The sequence below is a fragment of the Trichomycterus rosablanca genome, chromosome 16 (assembly GCF_030014385.1).
Source record: "Trichomycterus rosablanca isolate fTriRos1 chromosome 16, fTriRos1.hap1, whole genome shotgun sequence".
In the NCBI taxonomy this organism is placed as follows: Eukaryota; Metazoa; Chordata; class Actinopteri; order Siluriformes; family Trichomycteridae; genus Trichomycterus; species Trichomycterus rosablanca.
The window spans coordinates 21,620,693-21,646,608 of NC_086003.1; the positions used below are offsets into that span (position 1 = coordinate 21,620,693).

At 37.8% G+C, this 25,916-nt stretch overlaps 2 protein-coding genes across 2 annotated transcripts; one reads left to right on the plus strand and one right to left on the minus strand.

Moving 5' to 3' along the window:
• The first annotated feature begins 2,795 nt into the window (after nt 1–2,795).
• prdx5 (peroxiredoxin 5) lies at nt 2,796–7,878 on the plus strand. The gene is made up of 6 exons (XM_063012264.1): nt 2,796–2,945; nt 4,778–4,912; nt 5,050–5,181; nt 6,381–6,419; nt 6,623–6,687; nt 7,437–7,878. The coding sequence occupies exons 1-6, from the start codon at nt 2,868–2,870 to the stop codon at nt 7,543–7,545; spliced, it is 558 nt and encodes a 185-aa protein (XP_062868334.1). The 5' UTR covers nt 2,796–2,867; the 3' UTR covers nt 7,546–7,878.
• Nucleotides 7,879–7,894: 16 nt separating this feature from the next.
• nxf1b (nuclear RNA export factor 1b) lies at nt 7,895–25,713 on the minus strand. Its single transcript, XM_063012265.1, has 21 exons — nt 25,509–25,713; nt 23,154–23,385; nt 22,903–23,056; nt 22,681–22,764; nt 20,826–20,930; nt 20,609–20,686; nt 20,387–20,456; nt 19,891–19,979; nt 18,979–19,086; nt 17,437–17,546; nt 13,830–13,866; nt 13,326–13,397; nt 13,174–13,229; nt 12,985–13,092; nt 10,180–10,238; nt 9,959–10,074; nt 9,833–9,875; nt 9,670–9,742; nt 9,015–9,197; nt 8,208–8,268; nt 7,895–8,101 (listed from the first exon to the last, which is right to left on the minus strand). Exons 1-21 carry the CDS (start codon nt 25,540–25,542, stop codon nt 8,063–8,065), a joined length of 1,911 nt encoding a protein of 636 aa, XP_062868335.1. The 5' UTR covers nt 25,543–25,713; the 3' UTR covers nt 7,895–8,062.
• Between the last annotated feature and the right edge of the window lie 203 nt (nt 25,714–25,916).

Here is a 25,916-nt window from a genome sequence, read left to right on the forward strand (position 1 = left end):
GTTTTTTTTTCCTTTTTTGTAAAGTTATAGTTCTGCAGTAGTGACTCGTTCTATTTCAGCGATTTGTTGATATTGAATCACTGTGATATAAAAGACAAACACTAAAACACCACAGGAACTTAGGGGTACTTAAAGTATTGTCGGTGTCATGTGTTTTGTAATAAATTAACTCACCTGAATATTTGATGTTTGTTTTGTCATTTATGATGTTTTTGCATCATTAAAATTTATAATCCAATCATACAGTCCAACACTCAGTAGTCACATTTACATGTAGCCTAGTAATCCACTAATAATCCAACTAACAGCTCAATCGGAGTAGAAAACGTCCATGTACACACCTTGATCAGAATAGACAAGTCCAATTGAAGATATTCCACAATTTATATGGGTAATCCTTTGAATAATCATTTAAACAAATAGACTATAGTTATGTAAACTCCTATATCCAATTACATTCCCAATCCTAAAGTTTAAGTATATTCTGCACGTCATACTCTTACAGTATGTCCAGCAGGGGGAGAGATAATCTTTCCTAAGGTTCATTTTATTATTCAATTGCTATAGTTTACTTGGGTTTTTTTTAAGACTGCTCCCACGTTTAGGGGTTGCCACAGCAGATCTGGCACAATATTTATGCTAGATGCTCTTCCTAAGGCAATGTTCTTATTTTTATATAGGCATGGGACTGGCATGGAGAGTGTACTGATATGTGCACCCCCCTAATGGCTGGTCTGTTTCTTTAAATAGTTTACCTAAACAAATGAGGAAAATTAGCCTGTCTTTTAATGCACACCTATAAAAAATAAATTCTAGCAGATGACTTTGCACTCCCTACTTACACACATCATGTTTGCATTGACTAATTTCAATAATTCTTCAGGTTATGAACAACATTCTTACCCCTTATTACACCTCACAGCCCCCCAGGTGTCCCTGGAACCCCTTTTAGGAACCACTTATTTAAACTGTGTACCACTTTTAAACCATGTGTGTGGGTTTTATGTATTTGTGAATATACTGCTCAAATCGCAGTATAATATCAAATCAATTAAACTTTAAAATCTGCCCAGTTAGGAAGTATAAGCAATTGTGAATAATTTTCACCTGCTTTTATGCAAATGAAAGTAACTACAGGTGCACTGGAGAGGCAACAGCAATACAACCCCAAAAAGGAAATGGCTTTGCAGTTACTTTCTCCTTATCCTTTCTGACTGACTTCCATACGTGTCATTGCAAAAAGGTTTGCTGTGTTTCCCTGTACAGTCTCGAGATCATAAAGGAAATACCAGAACACGGGCCATTACATGAAGAGAGCTGTACAGTGCCGTATAGGGGAGTCAACCCAGCAGCAGGACGGGTATCTGCTCCTTCGTGCAAGCAGGAACATGAGGTGTACTGCCAGAGCCCTAGAAAATAACCTCCTGCTGACTACTGGTGTGCTTGTGTCTGACCAAGCTGTCAGAAACAGACTCCATGAGGGTGGCAGGAGGGCCTGGCGTCCTTCAGTGGAACCTGTGCTCGCAGCCTAGCACCGCACAGCCCAGAATAATGCAGCTTGACTGGCATTAGCCAGAGAACACCAAAACTGGCAGGTCCACCATTGGCACCCTGTTCTCTTCACAGATAAGAGCTGGTTCACTCAGAGCATGTGACTGATGTGTAAGAGTCTGGGGACACTGTGGGAAATGTTATACTGCCTGCATGTGGGCCAGTGATGGTCTTGGGAGACATACATAAACTTCCATGTGGCAGCCAACGATACACTGACTGCTGGGTTCCTCCTGGTGCAGGACATATGACCAGTCTCATTTACCCAACGGTAAATGGCTACCAATCACTACCCTGGAGGCCTGGATTCAAAATCACACCGAAAATTTAAGTATAAGCTCTGGCCATATGAGACTGGTCATATGTCCTGCACCAGGAGGAACCCAGAGCCCACTTCACCAGTATTGTTATGTTTTTTTGTTCCCAACAAACATTTACAGCATTTAGCAGACGATTTCATCTTTAAATTAGGATGTTCATCGAGATCAAACGTATGATTTAAGTGTAAGTGAAGTAGGTGTGTGTGACACACGGGGTCCTGGCTGCCCCGGGAGGAGAGGTTGTGTCAGCACTGCACTCTCAGTACAGTAGAGACGGAGCTGCACTTCCTCACCCGGTGTACCAAGTACCACCACGTCCGCTCCCAATTCTTCCCTAAATTTAATAACATCATCCCCAACTTCACCTCCCTCCCAGACCCTGACAAACTGCCCCATCTACTGGGGGAGCACAGAGAGAGCTGCACACTAGCAGCACTCTATACTCACACCTGCCACCAGGTGAGGGACAGTGCGTGACCATGTCTCATACACACATACACACACACACATACACACACACACACACACACACACACACACACACACGCACGCACAAACTGATTGTTTTACTACCTCATTATTGTAAATATTATACTTTTTATTGTTATTTTGCACTGTTTTTATTAATATTTTATTCTATTCTATATTTTTTGCACATGTAACTGTTCTGTATATTTTTGTTCTTTCTTATTTTTATTGTTTATATTTCCCTGTAACTTGCTTTGGCAATACGAATGTCCTTATTTGTCATGCCAATAAAGCTTCTTTTGAGTTGAGTGTGTGTGTGTGTGTGTGTGTGTGTGTGTGTGTGTGTGTGTGTGTGTGTGTGTGTGTGTGTGTGTGTGTGTGTGTGTGTGTGTGTGTGTGTGTGTGTGTGTGTGTGTGTGTGGTGGGTGGTGTTTTAGGGATGGCGGTGTCAGTAGTATGACACCGACAGGCAGGGCAGTTCACGCCTATTCTGTTCTTCCTCACATATAAAACCACTCATCCTCAGCTATGCTGCTCAGAGGAAGCCGAACTCTTCAGTTTATTCGACCATTTCACTCGACTCTAACTGCAAACATGCCTATTAAGGTAAAGCCATTTTGTATCCGTATTAGTACTTATGTTCTTGTCTGCCTGTTCTTTTGTCCTGTTTACAGTGAGTGTAGCAGCCATGCTAACTGTACACAAAGTACATTCCTGTGTGTTGTAGTTTGCAGTAAAACTAAGTGCGCGTTCAATGTCGCTTTTAAAAAATGTAATACCTTGTTTTAAAATGAAGACATATTTATAAACGTTTTATAACAAGGTCGCAGTAATTGCAAAACGTTTTAAGGTCATCTTGTACTTAGCCTGAAATCCAGGGTGATATCGGTTACTGTCCTATTCACACTATTAAATACAGTAGTTCATAAAAATCATTAGAAAATAAAACATTTGACATTACTGAAACTGGCGTAGTTGCTAACTGCGCATGTGTGGTGGCAAAAAACAGTGGCTGTCCAAACAAGCTGATGTCCACTTGTCATCTGTTCTGACTGCTGTATTTTCTTATAACAAACATATTTACTGACCATTAATTGCATAAATACTGTGGTGTTAATTTGTGCAAGAGCAAATTACGTAAACATGTAATAAATGTTTAGTAATGATTAAAAACCAAATCTCAATTTAAGCTTACTTTCAGTTTCAAGATGGATGAAGGGCATGGCCACTGTTCTTTTTATATGAATGTGAAAAAGAGCAGATACTGATATATATATATATATATATATATATATATATATATATATATATATAAAAGTATCTGCTCTTTTACATATATATATATGTATGAAAAAAAAAAAAGGAAAAAAAAAAATATATATATATATATATATATATATTATCAGTAATATATATATATATATATATATATATATATATATATATATATATATATATATATATATATATATATATATATATATATATATATATATATTACTGATAATATAGAAATGCAGGCCATTCTATAGTGTCGAGTTTTTGTGTGTTCAAATAAATAAGACTAATTTGATCTAACTACTACATGGAACAGTGCTGTCTTGCCAAGGTTACAATAAAAGCCCACACTGCTACTTATGCCAGAAGGAAAGTTGTCTAGATAGTCAGAAGGTAATCCATGAACCATCAAACACAATGCTGCCATAAAAAGAAACTGCTCAAGTACGAGTGACACTGTCCACAGTCTGGGCTTAGAGGCTAGCTTGCAAGAAAAAATAGCATTTTTCCTATCAACAATTCAAAAACAAGGGGTTTTAATCGGTGCTGCAGCCTTTAAGCCCATGCCAATGTCAAACTGGCTTGGCATTTATGTGACAGCAGATTTTAATTCCTGGAAGACCTCTGTTTCCTAGACCCACTAAATGTTTTTATGTAATCCAAGAACAACTTTTTGGATTACATCAAAACATTCGGAGAATCTAGCAAACAGATCATAGTTCCAAGAATGTTAAAACTGGTCATATATGGGCACAAAGCCAGTAGATTTTTAGGAAATTCTTAATAAACTTAAAGTTTTTTTTTATGGACACCCAAGTGTGTTTTAATCTTAGTCACCATAACAATCAACAAAAATCTTTGAAACTGTATGTAAACATTTGAATATTTGAAACTATTCTATTTTGGTTTTTGAAGAATGGTTCAGCTTTAGGAACCATTTAAGATTTATATGAGCATTTGAAAAAGCTGTTCAAAAAGCAAAGACTTGTCATACCCCTTTATACCACCTGTAATCATTATAATATACAATAACATGTTCACATTTTGTCCACTTCTATGTCAAGTGTACGTAATAAAATGAGCTGTGTGACTAAATAAGTGTTTTTAAAAAAAACAAAAACAAAAAAAAACAGTGGCGTGTGTGTCTTGCTCTTTCTTAGGTTGGAGACAGTCTCCCGGCTGTGGAGGTCCAGGAGGGAGATCCAGGCAATACAGTCTCTATGGCACAACTTTTCAAGGGGAAAAAGGGTGTGCTGTTTGCAGTGCCAGGGGCTTTTACTCCAGGGTGCTCCAAGGTACACTGCACACGCATTTAGTTACACTAATAATAAATTATTTAAAACTACAGTTTATGATCATGCTAATATTTCATAAATCCCTTATATATTTTGTATGCTTATGTATTAATGATAATTTACTTTTTGTGGCTCAGACTCATCTGCCAGGATTTGTAGAAGATGCTGCAAAACTGAAGAGCAAAGGTGTACAGGAGGTGGCCTGTGTGTCAGTGAATGATGTGTTTGTCATGGCTGCATGGGGCAAGGAACACGGAGCAGATGGCAAGGTGAGCTAAAATGCCAAGGCATACAAGGCTAAGATAAAGTGTAAATGTAATTTTAGGTAAAGGACACAGTTGGCTATTTTTATAACAATAGGCAAAGCTGTTTCTTGTTGCTAAGCAAACTTACAAAATTGATGTACTGCTAAGAGCAAGTTTTAGCTTTACATTCTGAACAAACTTGCTGATGTGAATTTTAATTGACCTGATAATATAAAATATGCAAAACAGGTGTGACAGTAAATTATTCAATTGGCACTTTACTTTTTCCATGCCAGCGGAATTGAGTTACTTGAAATGAGTCTTGTGAATTCCCCAACTTGTATCATACTGGGAAGTCAGTGGTGTTGGATTACAGCAATCTTACAAGGAAACAATGCTCCACAATAAATGATTAACATGTTTTGTGATGTATTGTTACTGGCATTAGTTTTTTTGCCATGTCATTATAAGCTGTTTTTTTATAAATTAGCTTCCTTGTATGTCCTGACTTCTACCTGGTATGGAATAAGTGTTGTACCAATTGCAGTGTTCTAAAGAAACTGAGATACTGGTGAAAAGATGATTAACAGGTTTAACTGTGCACTGTTCCTACAGTTGTTTAGGTTTTTTGGCATGTTGACATTGGTGAATTTTTGAAAGCGGACTTCCTTGTAAATTTCCCAACTTTCACATTGTGAAACTAGTGATGTAGGTTTCATTTCAGTTATTGTAATGTAATGTAGTCATTACCGTAAACTTAAACAACATAAACGTGATATGATAATGTTGACAGTGATGTTTATTATGATACTGTTCTGTTATTGCAGAAAAAAAACACACCACAAACATGTAACCCTTAAAAGAGGACTATACAGTGTTTAGCAGGTTGTAGTGGGGGGGAAACACAAGCTACCCCTATGGTTCATCTTATAAACAGTACAGCTAAGATTGCACTTTCAATAAATACCCATTAACCCTCTGGCTTGACTACAATGAGGGGTTTGGCTAGGACTGGCAGTTTGTACAGAACAATGAAATGTTGACAGAGACAATTGTTTAGCCTCAGTAGTTCAACAGCATCTCAAATAATGGCAACAGAAATTCCCTAATATGGCAAGAAGAAATCTGATTCATAATGAAAGCATTGCACAGCTTAAATTACACATTAACTTTTTAAATGTGCTTATCTGTGGGTTGATTGAAACATTTCCATTTTATACTAGGTACGCATGCTGGCAGATCCCAGAGGAGCTTTTACTGCGGTAAGATTTACTTTTGATATAGACTTTCTCACTTGTATTCACGTTACCCCTGCAATTGACAGGAACTAATATGGAAATGTTAATGCAAATGTTTGTACAGCTGAAAAACTGAGACAATGGTTGTGGTTAGCAATGCCATATCCTGCTTCCTGTATTGATTTGTATGAACAGAATGAAATTTTAAACCACATTTTTTTATTCAGGCAGTGGATCTGTTTCTGGATAACGAACATCTTTTTCAAGTTTTGGGTAACAAGAGATCAAAAAGGTAAGTATTTGTGGTACATAATTTTGCTAAATGTAAGTGTAACCATAAACTACACTATTGTGTAGTTTATTTACAGTTGACATACAATTTACATATATAGATACATCATTTTAGCTCAACATGGTCTGAATTGTAACTATTAAAAAGCAAAAAAGGAAAAAGAGACATGTTTGTTTGGGCTACATTTGTACAAGGCTTCTCAGTATTTAGTTCTGTAAATTTGATAATCCAATACCTAAAATCAGAATATAAATGTTACAGCCTGTTTGATTTTGTGTGAATGTGTAAAAACCCTGTTCATTAAACTGCTGAATGAAAGACCCCCAAGTAGGATGCACAAACATGTCCTCATGCTGGAGGCTCCCACCTCTTTAGATTCACTAGAGTGCATTTACAGAAATAAGATGACCTTAAAAATGGCAGTATTTGATTGCTTTCCATGTTCACTGCCACAGAACATAGGAGCAAGGAATGGAGGCAGCAGCAACTAGTATTTTGGGCTGCACCACATTGGTCCTCAGTTATGGAAACAAGATTTAGCTTAACATAAAATATATAAGCTGAGAAACTTGTCTTATTAGCTCCAGTGCAAAAATAAAGAAACCTAATACATCTTACCTAATGGAGTGCAGGTAGGATGAGGGTCCGTTTTACTACAACATTTACTTTATTTATGTTTCATACCGTTACTACTTAAATGAAAGTATAAGTAAGTATTAATGCATTGAACTGTTTTCTTCATTGTGTAGATATGCCATGGTGGTTGAGGACGGTGTGGTAAAGAAGCTCAATGTGGAATCTGATGGCACTGGTCTCACCTGCAGTTTAGCCTCCAGCATCCTCTCAGATCTGGTTTAGAGCACAAACTTCAAGCAACCCAATCAATCAAAGCTATTGCAACCTGTACAACCGTCAAGCTCAATTATACTTCTTCTAAGCCAAAACAAAAAACTGTTCCATAAGCGGCGAAGCAATAAAAAAAACTTTACAGCACTGACGGACACTACTTCAGTTGTAGACTATGTTAAGAGAAACCGTTTTAGCCTGATACCTGTAAAGACATTGAAAAACCAACTGGAATTTATTCTTGGCGCACAATGTTGTACTGTAACGCTGCATCGCACAATGCTGTTGCTATAGCACTCTATTCTTTACTTCTGCTGGATCCTCAATAAATGCTCTTGAAACTCATTACAGCATTCTGATATTGTTTTTTCAGAAACCTTTAATCAGGATTTTAACAGAACATAATTAATGACAGAAAAAATACACCAACATAAACTGGTGTTTAAATCTACAGTAATTACAAAGCTATGAGCACGTTGTCCATGCTTTTTCTCAAGTCCATTGAGACAACAATTGTTAAAAATAAACTTCACATTATGAATGCGACATCGGGGATCTTTCCATGGGCCTGAAATAAGAAAAGATTTTGTTTAGTAAAAGTGAATGTTTAATGACCGACAAGACTCATGGTTTATATTCATCTAAATAACTACTAGTATGAAATGTGTCAGTACCTTAAGGTCTGTGAAAATCTGACCAGCTCGTTCGAAGTCCCAGTCGTTGTCTTGCAGGCACCTGCAATGATTTCAATTACAGTTAATTATATTGTCACTACCTGAAAACTGTAGCGTAACCTCCTTAATCCTAATTACATATTATCATTAAGCACTAGTCAAATTGCACCCTGTAAAAAAGCACATGCAACAGTACACATTGACATATAATCTGATAAGTTCACATGCACTTTAGTAATCCGATTTGGGTAAACCTCTGTTTACATGTCAGTCATCATTTTTATACAACTGCAGTTGGAAATATTCACCACCACCCATCCCAGTGTAAAAGGTATTATGATATTATGTATAGAATTGAATAAAAATATACAAAAAGTCTCATTAACAAGAGAAAGAATATTGATCCATAGACGCATCTTTATGACATAAAACGAGTACACAGGCAGCTGATAGCAGAGCTGAGATTCAAACTTGTAAGTTTGGAATGTCAGCACTGGCAGACTTAACGTGACAATGTTTACTTTTTCGATGCACTTGCAGCGTTTCCTTACACGTGCAGTTCCAGTAAATTGACGTCTAGGCAGAAATCCAAGATCCCTTTTCAGATTACTGATCAGAACATGGTCATAATCAAATTTAGTTGGCATGTAAATACAGTGATTAGTTTCATGTACTTTGTAATCAGTGCAGTCAAACTAGCCTTATTTAAATAGGTACAAAAATGTTAACGTTTGCTGTTAAATGGAAACAGCAAGCACTGATTTACATTAGTGCATTCACTTTTTATGTAGTGGAAAGCATTCTTACTTTTGAGACCACTCCAGGTTCATGCAAGACGTCCGTGAGAAAGCAGCAAGCATTTCCTGTTGTGTGGCGGACAGCGTGGGCACGGGGCTACTGGAGGGGGTTGGTGCAGGGGCAACGAACGCCCGTCGAATTTCCTCTGTCGTGGCATTCCTGATAAACAGCTCATCATTGACTAAACATATCCTGAAACACAGAACCAAAAATGCATTGAAATTAGTACAAAACATTAATCAATCACTTCTTCCACAACGTAGACCAGTGGTCCCCAAACCACCGGGTCGTGGACCGGTACCGGTCCATGGGTCATTTATTACCGGGCCGCACAGAAAGAATAAATAATTAGTTATCGCTACATCAGCAATGAAAACACGTACTTTTTTATGGGTGTTATTTTCTCCAATCACCCCTAGGTGGGAGCAGCGTGTCATTGCAGCGAAAAACTCATTTGTGAGTAGTAGTTACTCTATTTTTAATCCCCCCCCCCGCCCCTGCCGGTCCGTGAAATTATATCTTATATGAAATCTGGAAAGGCTTGTACCCATCTTAAGAGATTCAAAGCTTACTCAAAAATCAGTCCGCCCCCAGCAGGGGCCATTTCTAATTTCAATATTTTTTATTTTTTTTCAAAAATAATATGTAGACTCAAGAGACTTACGTTCCGTTTCCTTGAGGCATGGCGATGAACACTCGAGAGAAAGCTCTGTAGGAGTCACGGGATTTGCCATCCACTAAAAGACAAAAAAAGAGGGTCTCACATTCTGCAACAAAATTGACATACACAATTTCATATTTCTTACTAAATCAAATCTCAAACATACCTTCTTTAAACACTCCACTAACCGTAAATGACAACAACGTGCTCTGAAATTAAAAATAGGCAAATATAGTCAAATAGCCAAACAACATTTCAGGACAGATAAGTCTCTAGTGTAGAATTCACTCACAGTGTAGGTGTTGACATCAATATTAAATGAGGCAATATCGTGCTGGGTCTTGGGCAACTCATTTAAGAATGCAACCACATTCAAACGTGTGTGCTTCAGCAAACGGAACCTTGTAGCTAAAGAAACAGTTACAGTAAATGTTAGCAAATCACTTTGCACATTGTATAACTTGTCACTAATAACTAAATCAAATCTGCATGAATAATTATTTAGGGTCTTACTGGAGTCCTTCACTTTCTTGATGTTACGACAGTCTTTCTGATACTCTCCCAAACTGCATCTACAAGATAAACATTAAGAGCAAGAATAAAAAAAAACATAATACAATTTAAGTGCAAAACTTGGCAAAATGTATTTACTTATTTTTTTTGTACAAAGACGTGACAAGGTATGGAATTGTGGGGGTGGGGTGGGGGGAGATAGGGCTGGGCGATTTTGCAACAAAAAAAAAAAATCTCGATTATTTTAAAATTATACCCGATTGTCGATTACGATTTAGATTTTTTTTGTTCTTGTATAATGCAATTAAAATAAGACTCAAATTTCTTTTTTTGCAATGTAATTAAAGGCTGCAGAAGTGCAAAAATAGTAACAGCACCACCTATAATGATCCTTTTAAGGGACTCAAACTTTATAACAATAATATCACATCACAATAATAAACAATAATTAAAACAAAATAGATCTAAATTATCTATATCCTTATCTATCTATATCTAAGAATAGCTCACAAACAACTTTTATTTTAAATAAATGTTCAGCAGAACCTCCTTACATTAGGAAAAAAACTACAAAAAGTTCTTTACAGGTTTCTTAAAAGGAACACGAGCCTGTACTGTTTCCACCACTGAGTGAGTCTGTATTAGTACACTGGGGGGCATCAAGTGATCACTCAGCTCAGCTTTGATTTTGTCCTCTTGTGATTTGGGGGGTGGATACAACATTTTAAACATTTAAGGATGTGTAATGTGTCAATTTAGTCCCATAAAACTTTCAAACTGTATTAACCACTATTATGTGTCGTAGAATGATTCGATTCTATTGAACGGCCCTTTAAGCCAAAATGAAGGAACCGATTCGCGCATTTGGGAGTCGTTACATACATACGGCTCTTTAAAAGGAACCGAGACAAAAGATCCGACTCCCTATCGCAGAATTCACTGCAGCAGTTTCCCAGACGCGATTTTTTTTTACTCAGTAACGGATGTGATTTAAAATGTAGCGAATTACAATTCTTAGTACAAAACTTACTTAAGTAAAAGTAAAATTACAGGCTGTAAAATCTACTTTAAAAAGTACAAGTACACAAAAAAAACGACTCAATTACAGTAGCACGAGTAAATGTCATTCGTTACTTTCCAGCCAATCCTGATCGCGCTCATCGGCTCCGTATTTTGATTCAGTTCAGCGGTGTTTGATTCAGTGAATCTTAATTAAACTCTTATGTTTGTGTCTCGTTTTGCCGATCGTGTTTGCGCTCCTTATTACTGAATCTAACCGTTACCGTGTATAATCCTTGTTGTCTTCCGTTTACTGTTTTGGTTTTCGCTGGTTTTGGACTCTACCTGATTTTGTACTGTTTTCGCCCTTTTTATATTAAACTTTCCCTGATTTATATTCCGCGAGCGTCTGGTCAGTTTCTGCTTCGTGACATGTTGGTATTTTAATTAAAATATAAAGTATGTAAACAATCGCGATTGTCACATTCTAACATCGGGTGAAAACGTTCATGCGAATTAACCGAATTAATCGTGAAAATCGCCCAGCCCTAGGGGGAGGGTTAAATTGTTGATCTTGCTACCTTTTTGTTCATATTAACATGCAAACTTCAAAGCTCAACAAGACAAATACAGTGGTACCTTGTAACTCAACGTCCCCTAAACTCAAAATCTTTGAAACTCAATGCCCTTCGTGAAGACATTTGTACCCTTAACTCAACGTGTTCACCTTTTTTTTTATTGATTTATTTACATTTTCAGCATTTAGCAGACGCTTTTATCCAAAGCGACTTACAGTACTGTTACAGTCTGAGCAACTGAGGGTTAAGGGCCTTGCTCAAGGGCCCAACAGCAGCAACCGAGCAGTGGTGGGGCTTGAACCAGCAACCTTTGGATTACTAGTCCTGTGCCTTAACCACTAGGCTATGGATTTAATTTCAAATCAACAGTAAACAGTTGCTTTGTTCAGCGCTTTGCTTGAGCGGTGCAGTAAGATGCCATCAAAGTGCGCATATAAGACAAATCTGCATGTGTGTGTCAAATCCACTCAAAGCTCCACATGTATCTGTGTTTATCTGGATTTTTCTTCTGTTTCACTTTTAAACTTGTGTTACAGCTCGGGGTTCTGAGAAATTGCAAGAATCAGCTAAGTTCTCTCCACTAATGAAATTCCTCGCTCGTTTTAGTACAATAAGTCACGTTAAGCTTTGGGCAACAGTTATTTATTTTTACCTGTTTTCAAATGTATTTCAGTGTTTTTATATTATATTTCTTTTATTTTTAGTGTATACGTGTCGAAAACAACCCAATTATTTTACATTAGCCTAAAAGATATGCAGTTTCACAGAACCATGGAACACATTAACAGGTTGCCAATACATCCTTATGGGAAGAAATACTTTGAAACTCAACGCCACTCCCAGAACCAACTGACGTCGAGTTTCAAGGTACCACTGTATAGAGACTGTACATTTTGCTGTTGCTTTGAGAGTGTTTATTATAATTGAATAATTTTTTTTATTTGAATAGAGATGCAATCTTAGACAAACTGTAATTGTGCATTTGTGTGCAAGTTGCTTGCTAAATATAACCTATTTAAATACATTTATATCTATAAACCATGCCAAACCTTTGGCTTTGCCAAATATGGCTGGCTATCATTATTTTGTGAATTAATGTATAGTGACGTTTGGTGCAGCTCTACAATTAAGAGAGGAGCACTGAAACAGTGTGAAAAATGTTAATAAGGTCTTGTTTTATAAAACAGGTACATGTGCTCAGTACTAATAGGAAGCAGGTGTACTGTACTTGGAAGGGTTCTGCATGGTGAAAGGGATGATGAGCGAGAACGCTGCACCATCGTGATAGGCATCGAGCAGTGGCTGTCTGTCTGCCGAGTCATATATAGCATAATACCTGAAACCAAACAAACACATTTAGCTCAGCTTACCATAATTCTGATTTCACCTACAAGCGAAAAAAGAAAGAAAAACGTACTGTTGCAGGAAACACTGGATGAGCACTTTGAGTTCTTCTGAGGCGAAGTAACTGGGCTAGAATCAAAAGGTTTACAAATTAGCTCATACATTACAAAAGAATACATCAAAGTAAAGCAAGACAAGAAAAAAGAAGCTTATAGGTGAACATACCTTGCAGGGTGGCAGAGTTGCAGGGGCAACTTCCAGATCAAAGCCAATGGGAGGAGGAAGATCTTGTCCATCCTGTGGCACACGAAAGAACAGAGATGGCAAAATGTTTTGATGACCTAAAAATTACTTCAAAATTTTAGTTCTAGTCTACTCTGCGTTGCTATTTTACTTATTAAAATTAATTTTTATAAAACATAATGCATTGATGAATAAGAAAATGAAAAGCACGATTTACATTTAATTGTTCCAATTATTAGTGTCATACAAATATTTGATATTATTGTAATTATTAACCTTTTAATTAACCCTTAAGATTCCACAATCTGTTAAGAGAAGCATAATCAACATGAAATGTTTATTACAATTATTAAGACCACAATATTCATATAGTGATATGCCTAGCCTAATTTGGTTCCTATGGTGTGTATGGTTTTATAGTATCTACTATAAAAAATAAACACTTGACTGACACACCAAGCAAAATCAGTGAAGTGCATAGCCTACCAGTTTGAGCAGTTTGGGAAACCTCTGCCGTATAGCACTGTCCACAACCACAAAGACAAAAGAAGACAAAACAGAAACAATTATTAACGACGAGACCAAGAAAGAAGACGTGGTCAGCCTGATGGCATGACCTGAGAAACCAAGTGTGCTGAATATACAAAAAAATTGAATTTAGTAGGATACATTTACCATGAAGAAGATACTTTAGTACCTTCCAGTAATTGTAGGCATCATGTTAGATTTTACCTGTTACTGACTGAAAGCATCCAACAAAGACAAAGCAAAACATAATCTGCTTGATCAACCAACTCCACATCCCACCCAACCCCACCACCCCCATGAGGAAGCCAATACTTACCCCTTCATAATACTCACCATCTGCACCCTATACGCCAGAACACACTGCCCCCACAGGCTCTGAGGGGTGAAATTGGGGTAAGGGGGGTGTGTGACGTAGTGGAGGACAAAACTTACAGGCACACAGGAAGTGGACCGTGGTGAGTTCAGTTCGACATTTCTATATTACGTCAACTGTAAAATGCTAGTTTAATAAGTATGAGTTCAACAGAGGTAGTTTGTCTTTAAACTTGGATAAAATTGTATCTTATGATAATTTATGATTTTAGACTTTCTTCTCAACACTGCCTTCAGCATTAACCAAAATGAAACACTGAAGATTTAAGGCAGATTTAAGGAGATCTACATTAAAGTGCTATTTTATTGGAAATAACAGTGGGGCCAATGCTTTTTGTTCATTTATTTTTTGATTAATAAAGGCGAGAGTGGAGAGAAGCAATGAAGTCGTTGCAGCAATCTAGCTGAACCCTAAGCTTTTATACAGAATAGTGCTAGAGCTAACAATACTCCCGACGCATGTGTCAAAAGACAGAAGTCACAAACCATACCTAATACATTTGGACCCTACCACTAAAATTAAAATGGCAGGGTTTCTCTTAAGAAAAAATGATTGAAACTACAGTTTTAACGCACCTAGTCACCTATGTCTAATTTAACACTAACCTGGTTATATTCTAGTTAACAACCCTAAAGTGTTTTAAATCCCAAAATGACTTAAAATGGCCTTTATGGCCACAAAGCCCATTCCTGTGTTCCTCTGTTTAACTGCCAAAACAGAGAGCATGTGCATGCAGCATATGTTACAGTCCGTGTGCCACGGACATGGAGATGTACGTCCCATATTAGGCGCCAAACCTTTTATTGAGGTTTTATGGCCCTAGTTTTGCTCAGCACTGCCTGGTTTGAAGGATTTTCTTAAAAATTCTGCTCTCTCCCCTCCTCCACCCAAGAGGGTTTTCTGTGTAAAATTATTGTTTTTTTTTATGTCTTCTTTCTTCCTCTTCTTCTTCTTCTTCTTTCTCCTCCATAGCAGTGTTCAGCATTGGTAAGTAGTGGGCGCTGTGGCCAGTTTCACGGCTGTGCCTGCCTTAGGTTGTCCCAAGTTTATGGTGGGATCTTACCCGTCTTTGGCTAACCAGCCCTCTTTACTGGCCACTCAGCAGCCCTGACACTTGACCCAAATGTAGGGTGGAGGGGATTGAGGGGGCAGCATTGTGTTGAATGGCAGTAGACAAATCAAGAGCACTTCAGGGTGCTTGATCTTCACAGATATCATTTTCTTCTCAGCTTAGCCCCGATGCTCTCACAGGGTTAAGAGGCATTGGGCATTGAAAGTGGTTTCCAAATTAGGTAAGCTAAAAGCTACAGATGGTGTAGATTCAAAGCTTTTTAGCTGATCTAAGTGCTATCTAACAATGCAAATGTAAGTCCAAGCAATAATCTGTATAAAGCAAAAGGTCATCTGCACTGCTGCAAACAGAGGAGGAACTAGAGAGGGAAAGATTAGAAACATGTAAGCAAACTATAAAGCCTTAATATAAAGAATAAAGATCCCTGTTTACTTGAAATTAACAATTATTATATTACGTTTTGTTTGGTTTAACATCATTTTAGCATCTTTGGCTATTTACATGACTGATACATGTTTCCCTATGAAGTCAACTTCTTTTTATAGACCCAGGCACACGCATCTTAATTCTTAGCACGCACATGATTATGTATCAGTTCTGTTTTTGGACAATGCCAGTCAAGAGCCACGTTCTGTATAACTAGTTTGATATATAACTATAATGCTTGTTCCAGCATAACTGGGGGAAAAAAGAAAGGGAAATGAAAAAGTAGGGCATTGTAAGAGAATATGCTACACTGTCAGAGTGGTTTCACAGGACTGTTATGAGGGGGCCACCTCTCCTCCCTGCAGGAAATGTGTGTGAGCCTTGTGTGGCCTATACGGCACTTAAGAATGATACTAAAATCGCAAACATTACATTTCTGTATCAGTAAATATGCCACCACTGTATTTACCCATGCCGGTATTATAAGACCTAATGAATGTTAAGAATCAACGCCTGTTTACGTCGATCAGGTTTACTAACAAGTGCTGACGCCTTTGCCGAGTCGCAAAAGTTGTGAGACTCACCATGAGCTGACTGGCTGATGGCACCATGTGAGAACAAAAATGTTTTTGATGCTTAATGTGCCACTCCAAAACAAACGATCACTGAAAAAAATTACCGTAGTAAACACAGACTCTGAAATGTTGCTTGGAAAACATTGAGGCTTGTCAGTAAGGGCTGGCACCACAATGAATTGGAAAACCTCTGAGTGCTAGGTCTAGATAGGGACATCTGACCAACCAAATATCGCCCCCTGTATTAAACCAGACAGGCCCAGTATTTAAAGAGTTGGTGATTTTACCAAGCAGAGTAAATAAAAAGAGATATCACTTAGCTTTATCCAAGCTCAAAGATAAGTCAGTTATGTTTAGGATGTGCCCCAATCATGGGTTTTGGTTAGCCTGTAAACAGTGAAGCCTTGGATTTCATTTATAAGATAGATAGATACTTTATTGAGCCCGAAGGAAATTAAAGGAAATTAAAAATTATAATTTTCACAATTCAATTCAGCAGTTGCAGTCCAGGTGTAATGATCACCTCCTCGTGTCTTAGCAAGAAGTGCTAGGGACAGGGTTGCAGCCCAGCACTGACCCAACGTGTAAGCATCACAGATTATAGTCCTGCCATCCGCGTCTGTCTAGTTTTGGTAAACATGTAACAAATATAGCCTCAGATTACTGTTCTTAGATGAAGCTGAATTGCAAGCAACATGATTTCTTTGATGTGTTTGAGTGTTTGCATGTGCATCTCGTGCACTGGTGCTGCTTAATAACTCAATAGGTCTTTGTGTTGTCAAAGATGCAGCTCAAGCTGGAAAGCCACCTTTACGTTTTTAACAAAAGGGGGACAGGGTTACACCCCAGCACTGATCACGCAGCTGATCATGCAGCTGTAGGAATTATGGCTTTGTGCCACAGCTGAGTAAAACTGCTAAAGGATTAAAGATGGTGTTTTTACTTCACCAGTTCCTTAATTTCTTTAGAGTGTAGATACTTCTCCAGGCTACAGAATTATTTGTGCCTGTTTTCTTTGTATCCAAGCAGAGGGAGGCGTATGATGTGTGTATAAACACAAGCACACATTCACACACTCTCCCGTATTACTTTACTGCACAGATTAGAGAACCAACTGACCTTATGTAATCTGCATGGTCTTTGAAATGTTCACACAGAGGGTTTCTCTGTAGTGACAACTCCATCAGCTTCAGACCCTTAATTCTGTCCAGCTCTCTTTCGGTCTTGATCTGTAAAGGATACAAAGAGAGCAAAAAACAGAAAGGAAAGTCAGGAACACCAAGGCAATACTGATACATTCCTCACAGGAAATAAATGCACTTGCACACAACCCTTTATCCTGCATTAGACGATTGTGCAGTTACAGACCATCCGTGATGCATGCCAATAGCCTTTAAAATAAATTTGTTGTTATCTAATGCTGGGCTTGTTTGTTTTACTGCATAACGTTCCTCTATTAATAAACATAAAACTGGGTGGAGAATACTGCAACAATAATGGACTCCCCTTAAGTCAATAAGGGCAATCACTTATTAGGACAGGCCAGAAACTGTCATTACAAATTGGCAGCTAATAATCCCAATGTTGTAATCATTTATCTGACTCTTTGCACCTTGTGGTAACACTCAACAACCACATGCCACTTTAAGAACATAAAATAATCTAGAAAAAAATGTCAAAAAAAAAAGATATCACAGTTTTACTGTCTGCAATAGACCACTGAAGTCGTGCGTTATTCTGTAGTCCTCGTTATGCCCATATTTGGAGACCCGGGTCTAAGTCAGATTTCCTATAGAAAATGAATGGGGTTTTCAAAAAATCGGCTCTAACGCATCCTGTGCTAAATAAACATGTTCAGAACCCTATATGTTTTATCCTATGTACATTTTTCTCTTGTACATCACTGGATCCTCTGAATTATGTCTGTGGAATTATGTCTGTGGAATTATGTCTGAATTAGACATCACTGAACTACACCAATCGAATTGATGGAAAGAGCAGCCCGCGTTTGGTGAGTGCAACCAAAGGTGTAACACCCAACCATCCTTGCTTTCTACTTTAATATAGCTAGCCACTAAAAATATAAACTAAAACTTGTGAATATCACTCCACTGTTACACTGGTGAATCGCGCAGCTTTGTGCGGTTATTTAAGAGGCTTATAAAAGAAAAAATAAATACAAATTTAAGAGGCTTCCAGTCTAGTGACGTCAATTCAGTGCGCAGTAGCATTAGCTTACATGTAGCAATATTCATATTTTGACTCTTTAACGACTTCGTAATTCAGAGGATCCAGTGATAATAGACAGAAGAATCTCCATAAAACAAAACGTAACAGCTCTGGAACATTTTTTATGGCTACAGGATGCGAGAGAGGCAATTTGCGAAATCTCCATTCATTTTTCCCATACAAAATTTCTCTTAGACCCGGGTTACCAAATATGGGCGCAACAACATGGCGTGGCCTACAATATGACGACACGACTTCAGTGGTCTATGTCAGAAAACAGTAGTATGGAAAAATATTGTTATACATGCAATGCTTCCTCATCAAAATAAATATACAAATCTGTCTGTAACTTGTAACTGAAGTAATCTGATCTGTGCTGATTTTTTCAACAAGGTGTAAAATCACACATGCCTGACTTTAACAGCTTCATACCTCATTGTGTGAGAGATTCAGAACCTTCAGATTGGGAACTTTGGTGATGATGTCAGTCAGGTCATCAAGCTTGAATAACTTGTTGTTGCTAAGGTTTAAACAAACCAGCTGTGTACACAGAAATAGTGGAAAAAGTGGAAAAATTAAAACCAAATGCAGTAAATCATGCGAGACATACAGTATTAACTTCAAACCTCGATTCCTTCGAGTTTTTACAGGTTTAGCAGCTGTTGTTCCCTGCCTAGATTTTAAAACAACAATGCAGTTGTTCCTCAGCATTCCTGAAAGTATTTTGTACCATATAGCCTAAAAGACTCTCTTGCTGTCTTTCATATACAAAGCAATGTATGTAATTTGGTCTAACATTTTAGCAATGGAAGCTTACCAGTGACCACTTTTGCACAAAATGAATAAACCCAGACACTTTAAAAATACAGCATAATTATGGGTAAGTAACAATAAGCAAGATAAATTTAGAAGAGTATAAATGCTTTTCACATACAGCTATAACACTGGGTCATACCTTTGCATCCTTGTCTGATGATTATATGGAGTAACTTCTGCTTTTAGCCATTACAGGTACAAGCAGTACATGTACTGTTTTTATATACTGATATCAGGAACATTTGTGCCACTATGTCAACCACATAAGCAATTTGATATTACAGCTTTAATGATCCAAAACTAATAGCTAAAAGCTGCCCTTACTTGTTAGATGCATCAGCCTTGTATGACTAATGCAAAACCAAACAAGCAAACATCAAAACACAAACCCGTTGCTAACTGACCTCATTTTAGTTATTCCTTTTTACCTTTTGTATTTTCCTGTGCAATGTAAAAGGGATTGAAGATGTAAATGGAAATACTCTTTTAGCAATTTCATGCAATGGTTGTAAGAAAATTTTTTTGTACCTCTGGGATGTTTTCTTCAATAATCTTGATGACTGCTTGCATGGAGTTTTTCCGATTCAATGTGATGTCTATATTCTGAGAAACCAAATCTGACAAAGAGTAGTACAGTATAACTCAGAGGGTAGACAACCAAACACAAAAAGCATTATAGTGGGATGTAAAGAGAGTTTAATGCAAAACAAAAACTTATCTATATTTATTTTAGTACAGGATCCATATTACTCATAGACCACAGGGTTACTATTTTTTTTACACATACAAGTTTTAGTAAAGATGCACAAAAATGTGCGTCATTTGATCATCTTCAGTATATATTTGTTTCATAGTTCAAACAAGTGTGTGATGACATCTGAATTTTAGAAAAACAAAACATTAAGGCACACCAGCCTGATGTCCTGTAATGTGGTATAAAGCTGATGAAGACGTACATAAAAGCACCATTAGTACCACTTGCTTTGCTACTGTCTTATATGGAACCATTTCAAATAGAACCTACCTGGATCAACTCTTATGTTGTTTAAATCGAGGGCCTGTTGAGAACCATCAAAGCGCTTGGACATGCATTGCTGTTGGGGGGAAAGGCAAAATAACAATTAATAACAGGAAATAACAAAGGAAACCTCGTAAATAGCAAAAATCATTGCTAAAACTGATGTGCTGGCTTTGGTCAGGTGTAATTATTTTAAATTGTGTGCTCAACTCTTTCAGGTGTCCCTACCTTTAGATGCTCAAGATCCTCAGGTTTTAGGTCCTGGTTGCCACTGGGTGGTGGACAGGAGCTCATCACAATAGCTATCTATTAGGCAAATGCAAAGTATAAAAGTACATAAGAGACAAAATAACAATATTAAATAAATTACTGAGGTTCCTGACAAGACATTATACACAAAATCAAGTGTTCAGGCCCAAGCACTTCCAACTGCTCAACAATGTACCTTGAATCCATCTCGATCAGTGATTTTTCTTGAAGCTTTTAGTAAAGCATTAGCTGTGGTGGAATCATCGACATAGAACTGTGCTCGATTGCCTTCAAAATGGAACTGTAAAGACAGAAAACATAGAAGTGTAAAGTTGCTGACATCAAATAAGCAAACAATTAATATTTAGAACAGGGGTCATCAAACTACGGCCCGATGCTTTCATTTGACCGGCCCCTTTAACCACAGCAGCAATACATGTTGTCTGGCCCCTGTTCATCTTTAAACTCACAGTATTATAGCGGAAAAAAATAACAGAGGAAACTAAAATTGGCCACCTGGAGTCTCCGTAGATTATACGGCAGCGATCCAACGGGTGGCGCTCCAAGCATGGTGGGTTCTGCGAGAGGAGTGATTGTGCGTATCAATAGAGAGATGACTGACCGCAGCCACTGCACTGTGTTGCACAGCAGTTAAATGGAATTGCATTATGAAAATCGTTGTGTCCTGTGTTAATTTTATTAAAACTAATGCTCTTAACTACAGGCAGATTCAGGAATTATTGTCCTGTTTGGACACGAGGAATGTTGCTTGGTATACGACCTTTGTTTGGAATACGACTCGCGTGCTAGAACTTGTACGGGTCAAAATGAGTAACGACACCGCGCGCTACTCTTGTTTACCTCTCATGAGACAAAGCCACGAGCATCATTACACCAGTCGCTACCATTCAGTAAACAACCCGCGCTATAACTTTATAGCTATAACGTGCTATAACTCTCTGTTCAGGTACTGTACTACAGGTACTGTGGTCCCGTTAACGGTGTGCCGTGTTGCTAGGCAACATGAAAGCGAACATAACATTCGCAAACTATGACACGATTTCTTGTACGAAACAACCGCTTAATGATTAGGATTACTGTTTATATTAATCTGGACATTTTTATGTATAGTACACGACTTCAAATAGTGTTCAACCAAGTTTGTACTTGTTCTTTTCAGTGGCGTATTAATATGGGATGATGTGAGGTGGTCACAGGTGCGCGTATATCGGGGATTTTACAACGGCTTCGAACGCGGCTCAGCCAATCAGATTTTAGGACCGGAACTATCCGTTTTATAAATTATTTTATACAACCCCATCAACGTATAATATGTCAATAACAATAGGAGTTATTTTTTCATGGGAACGAATTAATCATTTTCCCTTTATTTCTAATGGGAAGAATTCGTTTGGTATGAATCCAAGGATCTGGAATGGATTAAGGTCGTATACCGAGGTACCACTGTACCTGTGAGCAGACTTTATCGAAGTTTAAACACCTTAAATCTCCAACCAGATTCAGACTCACTCATCAACACTTATTACCTATTATGACTTGCAGTAACAAATATGGAACCTGATGCTGACTGTCTCGTCAGGCAAAAGCAGACTCACAGTTCACACAGATTTTTGGGGAAACACTGTATGAGTTGGGATAATGGAAATGATTAAAATAAATAAAATGTCTGCATTATCATTATGAAGTAAAATTATACTACAGTTATACACAGCAGACAATACATCCAGTATACAGAGTAAATAGCTTTTTTGGGTGTGTATTTCATCTGCGGTCCGCCCCCCCGAAACACTGAAGAACAGTAATCCAGCCCTTAAGTTAAAAAGTTTGAGGACCCCTGATTTAGAATAAACTCGAATAAAATTGTATATATAAATATTAGCATTAATTAACATAAGAAATAACGCCAGATGGAAATCTTTATGTTTTGGGTATCTACTATGTAAAAAGTGCCATAAAAACTTTGCCATCCCTTTGGTTTCTTGAATGAATGAAAACTAAATTTAATATAGGACAATCTTACAAATACTTACCTGAATGGGTTGAAAGGGTACTGAGCAAACTCCCCGGAGTGCAGAGATAAGCCACTGCCTATCATATTTTTTCCCATGGGGAATCTAAAGACAGACATAAATACAGAGGTAAGTGTATATAATACCATTTTGGTAACAGTAAGAGGCTTGATATTTACTGTAGAGTGTAGACCCAAACTTTTACATGTAATAACTGTGGGAGCCAGTGTATAATGCACTTACAGACATCCTGAACCACCTGCGACCTCCACCACCTCCTCCTGAATTTCCATTCCCACCTCCACGAGCAATGTGGTTTCCACCACTATTTCCTCCTCCTCTGTCCTTTCCTCCTCTACGATTATCGTGTCTATTTTGATTACGCCCATAAGGATTGCTGTCAAAGAAAAGGTAGTTAATTTACAAATGACCATTGACAAGAGTTGTACACTTAGGATTGAGATGCGTAATATGCTCAGTGTGAAGTAACTCACAATCGCCGTTGTGATCCTCCATCTTGACAGTCATCTGACATGGTGATATCTCCATCATCCTCTTTAAATCTGGACCTGGGACCAGGCCCACCGCCTCCTCCTTGTCCTCCCCCACCACCTTGTCCTCCACGATGCCTTTGCTTTGGCAACTGATCACTGTACAGAGGTGCTCTGAATGGTCCTCTTCCCTTCCTACGCCGTACTTTGTTACCTCCAACACGATCATCATGTTCTGAAAGACAATAATCAACAGTGTTGTTTAAAATTTAGGTAATACGATTTCAACTTTAAATTGTGACAATAGAAATGATAGAGGTTCGCACCTGGTACATATAACACAATAGACAGATCATTAAACAGTGCTGGTAATTTCTAATAACCTGACATAGTATGATATGGTTCTCTCTTTAATAATTATTATAATGTGAAACATATCCTTGCTGTGAGGTAAAATTTCATATAGTGGACTGCCTGCAGTAATGACTTAATAGTCCTTAATAACCTTCAAGATCATCTTATTTAGAATATATCATCAATCTATATATATATACAATATCATATAAAGTGGGATAGTGGTAGCCTAGTGGGTAGAGCTACCTAGTGGGTAGGGCTATCAACTCAAAGGTTGACAGTTCGAATCCCAGCTCTGCCATGCAGCCACTGTTGGGTCCTTGAGAAAGGCCCTTAACTCTCTATGCTCTATGCTTCCAAACAAGCTGGGATATGAGAAAAAAACATTTCGTTGTACTGTACACCTATGCATAAATGACAAATAAAGGCTTTCTTTCTTTTTCTATAGGGATGGTGGTAATTCAGTGGGTAGAGCTCCGAGCCTTTAATTGAAAGTTGTGGATTCAAATCCAGGCTCTGCTAAGCAGCCACTGTTGGGCCTTTGAGCAAGGCCCTTAAACATAAACCTCTCAGCTCCAAAGGGAAAAGCATTTAATTGTACTGTATACATGTATAAGTATATGACAAACGAAGGTGTTCTTTTAATGCAGACAGGTTTGGTATAAGATGTTTAACAAGTATGTGGTCAGATGTCCATACAAGGGTTGCCAACCATCCCATAAAATACGGAATCATTCCTTATTTGGAAACTAAATGTCGTGTTCCGTATTGAACTGATACAGGACGCGCTTTGTTCCGTATTTTCATTAATGGGAGAGAAATGCTGCAGGTTAGTCTGAGACAGGCCGATATGTATGAAACAGAAGGAAACAGAATTAGGAATTAGAAAGCGGTTGGTTATTATTTTAAGTAGTATTCACTTTTAGTCTTAGTAACGCCGTGTGTGCACAGGCATATCAGCATAACAACCTGTTCATTACTCTGTTGTTTGAGTATTTTCAGTGTGAAGATGGATTGTGTAAAAATGTTGTTCAGATGTTGTTTTCTATTCAGAAAAAATGTTACATGATGTTCTTTATGCATGTTGTTTTGTCTACAATATGGTTCTGATTTATTATTATAAAGAATGAAAATAATATATGTTAAACATCCCAAATAAAATGTTTTGATAATGTTCCTATGATGGTGTAAGACCCTATGCCTTCCGCCAAGCCGCCAGCCCAGGGTGTTCCTTATTTCCAGTTCTGAAAGTTGGCAACCCTAGTCCATACACTGTGGCCCATGTAATGCATAATTGCCAGCGCTATTTATCAAAGAGGCTTACTGATGTGCTCCCTAAGGTGTCCTGATGACATTACATTTAGGATGACAAAAATATCAATTCAGTTTATTTAAAAGAAACTTGAGGTTTTTCACTTTGGTGCCCCCAAGTATACAAAATTTGACAAGCAGTCGACGTGGCCTGTCATAATATGTGCAGCCGAAATCGTGACCATTCTGCCTTTATTGCCTCAAATGTGTAAAAGAAAATGTAAAAGCAGTTGATTGGAATATTGTAAAGCCTTGATTGGTATATTTTAATGCTCCGATTGTTTTAGGGCCATATGCAGACCTCAGTCTGACGTGACCCACGCCATGCACTGATTAGCCTCGCTACAGTCAAAAGCTAACTAGTTAGCCACATCACACTCACTTAAACTGGACCTTTAATACCTCAGTAGTTTTAGTAGTTTTGGTAGCATTATTAATTATTTTAATAATTAAAAAAAAAATAACTTCTGCATCGCTCCTAAATGACCGTTTTTACCACTAACCAGCAGGTTTTCTGGTAGTCTAACAATTCGCACTTTTAGCTAGCATGCTAACGTTAAACAACTGACTTAAGTGTTAGATTTTTTTTATATAGATTGAAAAATAACCGATAAAGAAATGTAAAAACATATTAAACGTGTTGTGAAATTGATAAAAGGTTTAGCTTAATGCTAAATTAGCGTTATTACTTACCGTTGTAGTATCTCGGTTCATCTGCTGTCGCCATCTTACGATTATTAAGAGGCCAACTGTAGCTTTAACTCAACACTCTGGTAACCGTTGTTTTCTTTGTGTGTGTAAGTAAATAAAGAAAAACGTAAATGTGATTTAAAATCAAAAACAGCTTTAAATATATCGCGGCTACAAGGGAGCGTGCTTTCCGCTTTGTTTTCGACTCTGTTTTTCTTAAAACGCAGTGAACTAGTGCGCATGTGCAGAAAGACTTCTCCCACTACAGGGCTGGAATAAACACCGCCGCCTACCGTCTCAACTACAGCCTGAATTCATCGAAATGAATCAACTCTGAATCGATTCCTTTGATTCACTCTTTTGAATCGTGCGTTTACATGGAGAGTATTTAAGAATAGCAACAAGGACTCG